The 12,103-nt window shown below is 44.3% G+C and overlaps 1 protein-coding gene across 4 annotated transcripts in view; it reads left to right on the top strand.

Moving 5' to 3' along the window:
• Positions 1 to 11,255, top strand: part of Helz (helicase with zinc finger) — a 138,227-nt gene extending 126,972 nt beyond the window's left edge. For all 4 annotated transcript variants that reach the window (XM_032913924.1, XM_032913925.1, XM_032913921.1 and 1 more), the window contains 2 exons: positions 9,436 to 9,688; positions 10,632 to 11,255. In XM_032913924.1, the coding sequence (XP_032769815.1) occupies positions 9,436 to 9,688; positions 10,632 to 10,966 (588 nt within the window). In that variant the 3' untranslated portion in view covers positions 10,967 to 11,255. The remainder of the gene's footprint in view (positions 1 to 9,435; positions 9,689 to 10,631) is intronic.
• Positions 11,256 to 12,103: the final 848 nt, after the last annotated feature.

Below are 12,103 nucleotides of genomic sequence, written 5' to 3'. Positions count from 1 at the left end.
CCAGGGTATCCTGTAGTGAAGTCACTTTCTGGACTTGGCGCTTATTTTTCTCCTTCAGTCTCTGTTCTGTACCAGAGTGACACTCAATTCAGACGAGGTTTAATGCTGTAACCAACACTGTGAACCTAGAGATAAGTGTGAAGCTTCTGACCTCTTCCTCTTCCTGTTCTGTATGTGTGGGAGGAAGAGGAGGTGGCCATTTCGAGAGTTTCCTACTAGAAATTTAGAATATCGTCAATTCTTTCTCTTCTGTATATGCCTCTAAAGCCTACTTTTGATTTTTCTTTGAAGTATATTAAACTTATAGCTTAAATTGGAAGGAATTTTATCACTGACATTCTTTGAGGTGCTCCTTTAGGAAACAGTCTGAGCTCCCATGTGTTAATTGTTCTCCCTCTCTCTGCTCCCTACCGTTCATTTTGTGTGTTTCTCTTTAAAATCTCTAGTGTCGTCATTCCTGGCTCCCTGGGTTGTTGTTTTGTCTCATGCTCTGTTCATTGTTATGAATGCAAGCTTCTCCCATTACACCTTCCAGGCATTTCATCCTGAAAGACAAATCCTCATTCTCCTTAAGTGGCCGTAGATTTGTCAAGTTAAGAATTTCCGTTTACCACAGACTGGCAGTGCTGACACTGGCACAAAGCGCGCTCCTCCATCTCAGATGCTCTTCAGTCTGAAATAGTCTGATTAAAGAAATAAATGGAGAAAATGAAAAATGCTCTTCAGATTGTCACTGCACCAGTCAGAACTGGTTTCTGGAATTGCACATTTTTGTTTGCAGTGAGATATTATCATAAAAGCCTCGTGAGAGAATTGGATCCCTGCTAGGGGTTTGGCTGGTGGTCAGGCACTTGCTCAGCGTGCTTAAGACTGCTCAGTTCTCCAGGTCTGGTGGGAGTGGGTGGCTGCCCATTCTGGTCAGTGGTCAGTCAGTCAGTGTTAGAGTTGACTACGCCTCTGCTCTGGCCCTGCTGTGAAACACTTCTTGTTTTAGATCCTGGCTTTTGAACTTTGCTTATTTTCATTTTTCTCTTAAGCACTTGTGGTTGCGCATTCGTTAGTTTAGATCTCACTGTGTTCTCTGGCCGTGCTTGCTCCTGGGTCCCCCTTGGAGCCAAGTGTCCTGCGGGAAGGCTATCATCCTGACCAAGGGCTGGGAGAGCTCGCCTCTTCTCACTGTCGATGTACATATTGATGGCTTGTGATTTGTGTTGTGGAACCAGTTGGAAATATTGTTGTCTTCTTGGCTAATAAACCTCCTAGAACAAGGAACAGTGATCAACAGATCAGTAAGCTAGACCACTCTTCGTTCCTAATTGTCAAAGGTAATCATTGAGATGAGTCATTGGGCTTTAATTAAAGTTCCCAACACCATAATATGAGTTGGGATTCCCATTAGAGCACTTAGTTTTACCTTAGTGATTGGCCTTGGGAGCATAATTATAAATATAGAAGTTTTCATAATATGCTAACCTTTCCCCCAGTTGTTTATTTAAATGCATTCGTATGAAAAGATTTGCTAACCTTAACATTGCAGCTATGTCTTAGAGTAGCAAGCAAGCTAGGAATTTTACTTAAATTGACAACTATATTAATACAAATTTGTACACAAATTTAGTAACTTTCTTACGTAGAGTTCCTATATTAACTATAGTTCATACATTCATGTTTTTGAAATGTTAGTATTACAGCTTAATATTTATAAAGAAATACTAACAGTACAAATTTAAAGTAAAACCATATGTTTGGTGACATAATGATGTCATAGTTCCACCTCGGAGAATTTTTAAAGAAGATTTTATTTTGTGTTGTGAGTGGTTGCCTGTGGTTATGTATGTGCAGCATGTGTGTGCCTGGTACCCAAGGAAGCCAGAAGAGGACATTGGCTCCCTGGGACTGGACCTGGGGTCGTTGTGAGCTGCAGTGTGGATGCTGGGAACTGAACCCTGGTCTCTGGATGAGCTATAAGTGCTCCTCCCCACGGAGCCACCGCTCTGTTGCTGGGAGCACTTCCTTTAACTCCTTGTTTATCGTTGTCGTTATCGAGTATTAGGGATTGAAGCTGGATCCTCATGCGTACCAGACCATGAGCTGCTCCCTGAGCTCCATCCCAGCTCTGTTTGTTTTCACTTCAAGACAGAGTCTCACTGTATCACAGGCCAGCCTGGGGCTTGGTGTCTATAGCCAAGTTGGACTTGAACTTTCCATCCTCCTGCCTCAGCCTCCTGAATAACTGGAATAACAGACTTGTTCCAACAGACCTGGCAACTCATTATTTTCCTAATATTTCTAATTACACGTGTTTTATTTGTGTGTGTTTGTGTGGGAAGTAGGAGGTAGGAGGACAACTTACCCACTGAACCATCTCAACAGCTCCTGGGCACTTATTTTTAAAGGAGACTGAGGCACAAAAATGTTGATCCTGTCTGGGGTCAGCATTAATGAAGTGGAAATGTGTGCTTGGCAGGAAAGTGTAGGGAGCAAGGGATGACTCCAGCTCTCAGAGCTGGATGCTGCGGGGAGCACATATTCTTGGGACAAAGAGTTAATTTTTTTTTTTTTTTAAAGATTTATTTATTTATTATATAGGGACACTGTAGCTGTCTTCAGACAACAACAAAAGGGGGCATCGGATCTCTTTACAGATGGTTGTGAGCCACCATGGGTTGCTGGGAATTGAACTCATGACCTCTGGAAGAGCAGTCATATTCTCTTAACTTGGGACCATCTCTCCAAAGAGTTACATTTTTAGCCACCTAAATTTTTCCCTTTTTGTGGGGGTGGAAGAAGCAATTCTTCCATTCTGGAAATCCATCTCATTCCAGCTGCTGAATGTTTGGATTTTCAGATGACTAACTCTGAGCCCTCAAATCTCAGAAATTAACAATAAGCAATTCCTTTCCCAGTACTATCTAAGAGCTGAGCGAAAGTTCTCTGATGCTCTTCTTTTGAAAAGCTGAAAACCTTAGTTGTGGTCATTTTGATCCTCCAGAGAGAAAGCACACTGCTCCCAGTTGAAGGATCTTCTGAACTGGTTTATATTTGGCTCAAACTGGCTCTGTCGTTTCCTTGTAGGAGGTGTCTTGATAGACCAACTGTCCCCACTGAAAATGAGTCGAGAAGTTGAAGCAGCCCAGAATGCCACAGCGATGCAGACAGATTTCTCTTAGCTGTAGTGTTGTTTTGGTTTTCGTGTCTCCTCCATGACTCACTGTTTGGGTGGAGGAAAAGACTGTTGGCAATCTCCCAAGTGTCCTTTCCTGAGAGGGGTTCCTCACAAGGTGCTTCTCTTTATGTGAGCCTTCCCGAAGGCCATGGAGACACAGCATCCCAGGTCACAGACGACCCTCAGCCACCTGAAGTCCTCTCTTCCTTTGGTAATCTTCATCCCAATCTTTCTCCATCTTTCCTTGTGAGACTTCTGTTAGTAAGGTGCTGGATGTCTGGGATTCTCCACGTCCATATTTTAAAGTGCTTATGTTCTCTACTTGGGGGAATTTCTTCTTTTTCAAATCTAGTTCTCTCTATTGCATTTTACATTGGCTCAGTGGCTGGAAGCTTTTTCATCACTAAGAAAGAAATTGAAGCAATTATTCAGGATTATTTTACTCACCCCACACCCGTGCCCTGTGCTGACCATTGTGCCCAGGCCTTGGACATGGAATGCAGGCCCCTCACCTCCCATGCAGACCATTTCCCCACAGACCTTTGTTCTGAGTCTACAGTTGAAATACTTAGTCCATGAATACCACTAGGGTTTGCTGTTTTATTTTGGCTTATATTTGTAATAAAACTAAGTTACTATTTTGAAAAAGCACTTTTGGGCATCAGATTTCACTTGCTTCAGCCCTTGTCTGTCACACTGTAATCCCTTCATCCTGCTTTCTTTTTTTAGATATCTTTGTACCAAACCGTAGGTATGCTACTTCAAATGTAAGATGATAAAACCTTGTGGGGATTTAAATTAAAATGTTAGTGGAGCATGAGAGAGCTCCACAGTTGGAAGTTTCTTCTTCAAACAGTGAGAAAATGAAAAGATTCATTTAAATAAATAATCAGTTATTAAATATGAGATTCTAAGAGTTTTCATGATACAGAAAGACATCTATGACTTTTTAAAAAAGATTTATTTATTTTATTTTATGTCCATGGCGTTTTGCTTGCATGCATGTAAGTGTGCATGCCTGGTGCCCACGAGGCCAGAAGAGATGCTAGATGCCTTGGAAAAGAGTCATGGTGGTTGCCAGCCACCATGTGGGTACTGGGAACTCAGCCCAGGTCCTTTGCAAGAGCCTTTCGTGTTCCAAACCGCTGAGGCATTTCTTCAGCCTCTGTCTATGACATGTTAATGAGAAATTACCAAGCCAAATATTATACGATTTGTTTTCAGAGAGTGTGTGTATTCATGTGCAAGTGGAAGGAAGTGCACACGATGGGTAGTTTCCCACACTGGGATGGTAACTTGGTGGCTGAGGTGAGGCACCAGGTACCACCCAGTCTGCCCCAGTGCTTGTAGTATTTCCCAACAACTTTCCTGGTTGGTGCTCTTGATGGCTGTGGCTTTAGTCTTTTGTTTCATTAGAGATGCCAAATAGTATTTTAAAAGTTTTGATTTTTTCTTCTGTATTTACTTTTCTTATATGAAGAAGAACATTGAGTATGATAAAATACTAAATACTAAAAATACAGTCTATATGGGAAAGGCAGATAAATAATTTATTGTCCTGTATTCATTTTTAGGCTAGTAATCCAGTATACAAGCAGGATTCAAGGATGGCTGTTGAGGCCTTTTTCTTGTTTTTACTTTGAATATCATTATGAATCAAGCATCATTACGTATTTGAATTTCCAGCGTATTGTAGTTACACTGTTTGATATCTCATTCTGTATCTGGACCTTAATCTTTTAAGAATCCCATTCTGGTTCCTGTTTTCCAGATGTCTGTGCATAATGCAGATCAATGGCTTATTGTGTGTTAGAAAGTAAGCAGGCGGCACGTCTGAGCTCATGGATTGCTGTCACAGCAGCATCGGAGGGAATGTGTAATGCTTAAAGTAGAAAAGAAACAAGATGTCAGATGAGAACCCTAAGCCGCCACCTTAAGAAATCATAAAAGGAAGAGCAAGATAGACTCCAGGAAACGAGACTGATGAAGAGATTCAGTACTGCAGAGAACATTAGAGAAGAAAGAGTCCGTGAAACCCACAGTTGGTCCTCTGTAAAAGGAATGCAGATAGCATTTAGCAAGATTAGTGAGGGTCTAACTTCTTCTGCACGCTCCTCTTTCTCTCTCCCTCTCTCTCCCTGCTTAATATCTAGATGTCATTACTGACCCTCATGCGTGCCACTGGTTAGTGCTGAAATTCCTTCTGCTTTGAGTCCCGTGAATCCATGAGTTGAAGGCCGTAAAGGTCTGGGGGACTCCTCAGGCATTTCCAGTGGGAAGCTATGCCTCATTTTTGTCTCCCCAAATGCTGATATCTTGGGGTCTTGTTTGGAATCTGTCTGAAGCATTGTTGACTCACTTGATGATATTCCGGTTCCTGTGCTCAAACCGTATTGTGTTAGTGTAGACAGACTGGACTTTTGGTCCTTGAGTAGATAGGGCCAATGACTGCTTAATTGTAGAAAATGGAGTGTTAGCCTTCTGAGACCCTAAGACTGAGAATCCAGAGTCTCGAGGAGAATTGAGGCAGGATAGAAAGATGGAAAATTATGGGGGACATGGAGGGGAAGGAGTCCCTTATCCACCTGCTAATCACGGACTCCCTAGGTGTCTTTCTCTAGGCTGCAGCAGCTGCTCCAGGAGGGACAGGTGCACAGCTGGCACCCTCTTCCCATTGGAAAGCAGTGAGCCATGACCCAAGCTTTTAGCCATGTCTGTTCTCCTGAGTGCCCCCTTCTCTCTCAACTCCTGTGCTTCAGTCTGTGCACAAATATTCAGCCCCCAAGATTGACAAGAGGAAATAGCCTGGCCATACCAGGAACAAAAGGAAGGATGTCACCACAGATGAGGTGTCTCTGAAAGGATGGCACTAGGAAGCTTGCAAACAGTCTTCAACAGCGTAGGTAAGACGGCCACAGACTTTCCAAAACTCACCAACAGTGAAATAATGTCATAGGAGTGATCATATAGCCGCTAAAATTGAATTTATGATTAAAAAAAAAGCTCTTAAAGAGATAAATAACTCTAGGCCAGAGCTGTTTCACTACTGAATTTCTCCAAATATGTAAAGAAGAAACTCTACTAATTACAGTCATTGCCAGAGAATGGAAGGGAAAAATCTGTCAATTTGTTTGCATGAAGCCGCCATTACTGTTTCCAAAGCAAGACGGAGACAGTACACAAAAGAAAAGAAAACTATAGGCTGATTTCTATGATGAGAACTATCCTCAACAGAATAGTAAATTGAATTCAGCCAGGCCTGAAGAGAACAACACACCATGACCCTGGGCAGCTCATCTGGCTGATGCAGTAGTTGGAAGTAAATCAGTATATAACCTACCATGTTAACTGTCCGGGGGAAATCACATTCTCTTATCAGTAGATATCTCCCCTTCTGGAAACAAACAGCCCTCCACCCTCCTTACCACTGACCCACACACATTCACACAAAGTGGAAACTTGCAACCTCAGAAACATCCAGCAGCCAGCATCATAGTTGACAGGAAGAGACTTTGAGGCTCAGAGAGAGGTTAAAGCAATTATGTCACAGTGGTGCACACCGATAGCCCCAGCATCTTGAACACTGAGGCTCGCCTGAGCCCTCGTGGTCAAGACAAGCACGGGCCAGCCACATGGTGAGACTTGTCTCTGAAAGAAAGATGGGAAAGAAAAGGGTGACGGTGGGGATTGACAGCAAGGCAAAGAACAAAAGAGGCAGACAGGCAGGCAGGCAGGCAGGCAGGCAGGCAGGAAGAAGGCAGAAGCCTGGAGACCCTGATGGAGGCTGTGGTCAGGCAAAGGAAAGAAAGGTTAGGAATTGAGGCTGAAGCCCCCTTAGCTTTATTTGGTGTATAAAGCACCCTCACTTGCTGCCTGCTGCTTTGCCCCTGCCCACCTTACCTTCGCAGATGGACGGATAAAGATGGCTTTTCTGCACACTCACCTCTGTGCATTCAACAGCTGTACCTATAGATTCCCCGCCCTTTTATTCTATTTATGTAACTTCCTGATTTTCCTTTTCCCTCATTGATGCTCCAAGGTTCCAGTGTCTACCATTGTCTATTCTACTGTCCTAGCTGCCCATTAAAGACAGGGCTTATGAAGTTCCTGGCTGAGGTCTTTCTGTGTCACAGGGCTCTCACAATTGCCCCTCCCCTCCCTTCCCCTCCCCTCCCCTCCCTTCCCCTCCCTTCCCTTTCCCCTTCCCGTTCCTCTTCCCTTCCCTTCCCTGTTCCTCTTCCCTTCCCTTCCCTTCCCCGTCCCCTTCTCTTCCTCTTCCCTTCCCTTCCCTTCCTCTTCCCTTCCCCTTCCCTTCCCCTTCCCTTCCTTCCCTTCCTTCCTTTCTTTCCCCCCCCCTCTCTTTCTTTCTTTTTTGAGGCCCCAGCCAACATTAGTACACTAGCTTTCACACATAAAGACTCAAGAGGGTGATCCCCAACAATCAGCGACAGGGCAGAATTCCCAGTATGACAATTAAAAAGCACTTGATCTTCATTTCAAGAGCTAATTGTCTTTGTTACAGAAAAGGCTGAACAAACCATTTGATCGGTCACTGGAGGCTTGTCTGGCCTGGAGAACGTACACACTCTGGGACAGTTGGCTCTCCTGCTAAGCGACTTTTAATGTGCTGCTTGAATCCCACACAGAGCAGCACAATCTCGATCCACAGTCAACTTCAAAGATGTTGACCCCTGGGAAAGAATTTTCTCTAAAGAATAAAATAAAAAGTGAATGTAATCGTTCTAATGAGGAACAAGACATAAATAAGATACATATGAGGCTAGGTGGCAGTGACTGATTTTCCTAAGTTCATGTGTGGCCTGGTGTCACAGCTCCCTGGTGACAGAAAGGCTCTCCTCCACCCTTTTCTGCCCCTTTAGTGTCCCCTCCTTGACACTAGTGGGGTTTGGTTTGGGCTGTACACTGATGCGACACCCCACCCCCTTCCAACCTTGGACTGCTGCTGGGGCCCCACAGTGCTCTCTGGGGGCCCTGCCCTCTATCATCCAACATGTGCTTATAAAGGTGAAAGATGCGTCTGAATCATATTGAATCCAAACTGAATATTGGGTTTTATGATTACTGGGGAAAAACATAGGGCAATTAAAAGCCATGTGTCATTGTGATCAGATGTAGGTCTTTTAGTTTACAGTAAAACAGTGATCTCACAATTGGCTCTTAAGATGCACCAGGACTCAACTTAAGCATCCTTCGTTCCTAGTGTATTCGGTTCTCTCTACAATCCCAAGAGGACATGAGTGTTGCAGGGTAACACACTGAGGTTAGGCCAGTTTTCCAAGGTAATGCTTGCAGATATAAGGCAAGGCCTGATGTCTAGTGCCACTGGCTAGGATCTAGGCAGGCTGGTCTGCACAGTGATTCTGTACTGCCTGCTATTGGAGTTGATGATAGCCAGTACCTGCCACAAGTAGGCAAGACGAAAGTGTAGAGCGCCTAGCTCAGGCGACATCTTGAAATGGCTGGCAAATAGCCCTTGTCAGAAGGGCAAGAGAATTTTGCTTATGTAGTTTTAGGAAATTTAGGAAGAAGATACATACGTTAATTAGGTTTTAAACATACGAAAATAATATTTTGAAGAAAGTAATGAGTATTGCGCATCAGCTGATCAACTGGGAGAAGTATGACCCAGTCAGGAGTGCTTAGGCAAGATGGGAGGAAGCAGGTCTTGTCAGCAGGGCCGAAGCCGGGAAGGTCCAGGAGATGTCTTTTTAGTGGCCCTGTCCCAGAGCTCTGTGGGTCAGCCCGCTTGCCCTCCAAGTCATACATGCATGCTGCTGTTCTCCAGAATAACTGTATGGCTTTATAACTAAAGACAAAACTAGTTTGGGGGACCAGAGAGGTGGCTCAGCGGTTAAGAGCACTGGCTGCTCTTCCAGAGGTCCTGAGTTTCAGCAACCACATGGTGACTCACAACCATCTGTAATGGTATCTGATGCTGAACTCATAAATAAAATAAATAAATAACTCTTTAAAAAATAAAAGAACGGGTTTGTGCAGGAGCCCACAGGCTGGCAGTGTGTTGCCATGGAATCGCATAGGAAGGAACAGTCCAGAGATGAATTTCAGGCCCAGGTTGGAGTGCATTTTATTTCAGTGGGAGAAGGTGTAGAGGAGGGAGTCTCATACTACACAAGAGAATTTCCTTAGGAATCTGTCTGTTTTGTGAGTTAGATCACTGTGGATCTGAAGGTGGTGTTGGATGTGGGAGTGGGCGTCCTGAGTTCCCGAACATCTTTTTCTTTGTGTAGTATGAGCCCAGAGGACCTGGTCGGCCCTTGTACCAAAGAAGAATCTCATCTGGCTCAGCCCAGCCTTGTGTGGAAGAGGCTAGCACTCCCCAAGACAGCCTGGCTCAGGGCAAAGAACCGCAGGACCACAGTAACCCGCCTGGGTTCGGCTTCCCAGCCCCCGAGTCCTGGGCCAACACCACCTCATCTGCCCCCTACCAGAACATTCCGTGCAATGGATCCAGCAGGACAAGTCAGCCCAGAGAGTTGATAGGTAAGGTGAATGGGTGAGTTTCCAGAAAGCTGTGATTTTTACTCCTCACACCTGAATACACATGGGGGTGGTTTCCCGTCAGTCCCGCCCACGTCCAAATTGCTCAAAAGCCACTGTGTGTTCTTGCAAGGGTGTGTGGGTGCGTGTTCTCTCTCTCTCTCTCTCTCTCTCTCTCTCTCTCTCTCTCTCTCTCTCTCTCTCTCTCAGAATACAGGGTTATTTAAATTTCAAAAGATTGGAAACAAGCTAAGTGTTGATCAGTGTTAATACTGGGACGGTGTTTTAAAGACCTTGGAAGTCAGATGGTAGAAAATGTGATGCCTAGCTCTGTTTCTCCCCTTGTTAATCCACGTTCAGGTACAATATTAGAGCTAGGTGCGTCAGTGCACACCTCTGCCCCCAGCTCAGGGCAGGCAGAGGATCAAGAGTTCAAAACCAGCCTGAGCTACACCGCAAAATCTTCTTGGAAAAAAAAAAATGTTTCAATGTAAATGTGTTAAAAGAAAGGAGAGTGGCTGTAACAAGTGGACCCTGGCGCCATTGGACCATGTTTGAGTGTAGAGTGTGAACAGCACGTTTCTATAGATACAAGCATGTTCTGGTTCACAGTAACATAGCCACCAGGCAGATAACTGAGTCTTTATCTGGCAGTGCTCTCCCCCCAACTCCCCCACCTCCCACCCCCACCCCCATCCTGACTCCCCACCCCGTTGACATGTGGTTTCTGTGTATTTGCTGTTCCTGGGTGTTATTTTATGGTGTTTCTTCAAGAGAGGGGTTTAAAGCGTGTTGTGGTTTCACGTCCTGTGACGAAGTTACGTATCCCTGAACTAAACTGCGTTTGCGCTTTTGCTCCTGGAGATGGAGGAGCTCGTGCGTGCGTGTGTGCGTGCGCGCGCAGGCTGCGCCTCTGGTTAAACCTGTCCCTGTTCTCTGCTTGTAGTTCCACCCAAGACTGTCAAACCCCCTGAGGATCAGCTGAAGCCTGACAGTGGGGAGGTGTCCAGTTCCTTCAACTACTCGGTGCTGCAGCACCTCGGCCAGTTCCCACCCCTCATGCCCAACAAGCAGATCGCGGAGTCTGCCAACAGCAGCAGCCAGCAGAGCCCGGCAGGGAGCAAGCCCGCCATGTCCTATGCCAGTGCGCTACGGGCCCCGCCCAAGCCCAGGCCTCCGCCCGAGCAGGCCAAGAAGGGCAGCGACCCACTGTCCCTGTTCCAGGAGCTCAGCTTGGGTAGCAGCCCGGGCAGCAATGGCTTCTACTCCTACTTCAAGTGACCCGGCTCGCGCTCTCCTCAGAGAATGTGCAGTTCCTGTTCAGTCTGCAGGATTGAGGTGGCGGCTCTGTCTATGTGCAGCCCTCCATAACGTTCACTGCGCTCTCAGTCCCCTTGCTGCTAGACCTGCGCCTACGTTTAAAAGTATATTCCATTATTTTGCATTTTTGATGTGAGTCAGAATTTTGACAGCTTTTATGTAGAATAAAAATATTTTTAAATTTGTGTATTGTTACATATGTTTGCATCAAGCTAGCAGCTAAGAGGTTAACTGTGCAACTATAAAAAAAGAAAAAGAAAAAAAAAGTTTGTCTAAAATGTATTTAAAAGGAAAAAAATTGTTAAGTAGCATTTACATTTATTCAATAATATTACCACATGCTGGGTTTCTGTACCAGAAATGGCCAGTTGATGTACAAATGTATGTTATTTTTGCTTAAATTCAGTTAAAAATTTTTAAAAAAATAAAGGGCAGCATCTTCTAAATCCCTTATCTTTTTTTTTTTTTTTTTTTTTTTTGACAACAGGATGCTGCATTCTAAAACTTTCAGAGTTTTAGACTATCTGTGACATGCTGTTCTCTCCATCAGCATAGGGTAGAGGTCAAGGCCTTATTTGCCGGTGTATTCTGCATGCCACTGGGCTTTGAAATGTGAAAAGAAAAAAAAAAAAAAAAAAAAAAAAAAAAAAAAAAAAAAAAAAAGCAAACCCCAGTGGCATAGTCAGTTCCGTTTGTTTTGTTTTTGACAAGCAAGACTTCCCGCTTGTTTTTAACGTTGAGTTGAGAGCGGTTTTTTTTTTTTTTTAAACAAATCATGGAGCTGAAGCATTTTTAGGATTGTCGGTGCTTAGTAGACTTGATGACTATTTTAAAACTGCGTGAATTTAGTGAAAAATCTTTTTTCTCACTCTGCATGTGTAAGAGTTTGTAGCCTGGCCCCTCCTCCAGGGCAGAAAGACCTGTGCCGACTAAAGGTTTGGGTTTCTTTTCCTCCAGTAAAAGTCTTGGTACCTTATTTGATGTTTACATTAAGATATGACATTACACATGGCAATGCTAAGATTTTTTTTCTAATTGTTTGTTTGAGGGACATCATTAAAGAAAAAAAAACATTATCAAAAAACTGATCAAAATCTA

Source organism: Rattus rattus, chromosome 9 (assembly GCF_011064425.1).
Source record: "Rattus rattus isolate New Zealand chromosome 9, Rrattus_CSIRO_v1, whole genome shotgun sequence".
Taxonomy (NCBI): Eukaryota; Metazoa; Chordata; class Mammalia; order Rodentia; family Muridae; genus Rattus; species Rattus rattus.
This window is presented reverse-complemented; position numbering and strand designations above follow the sequence as displayed.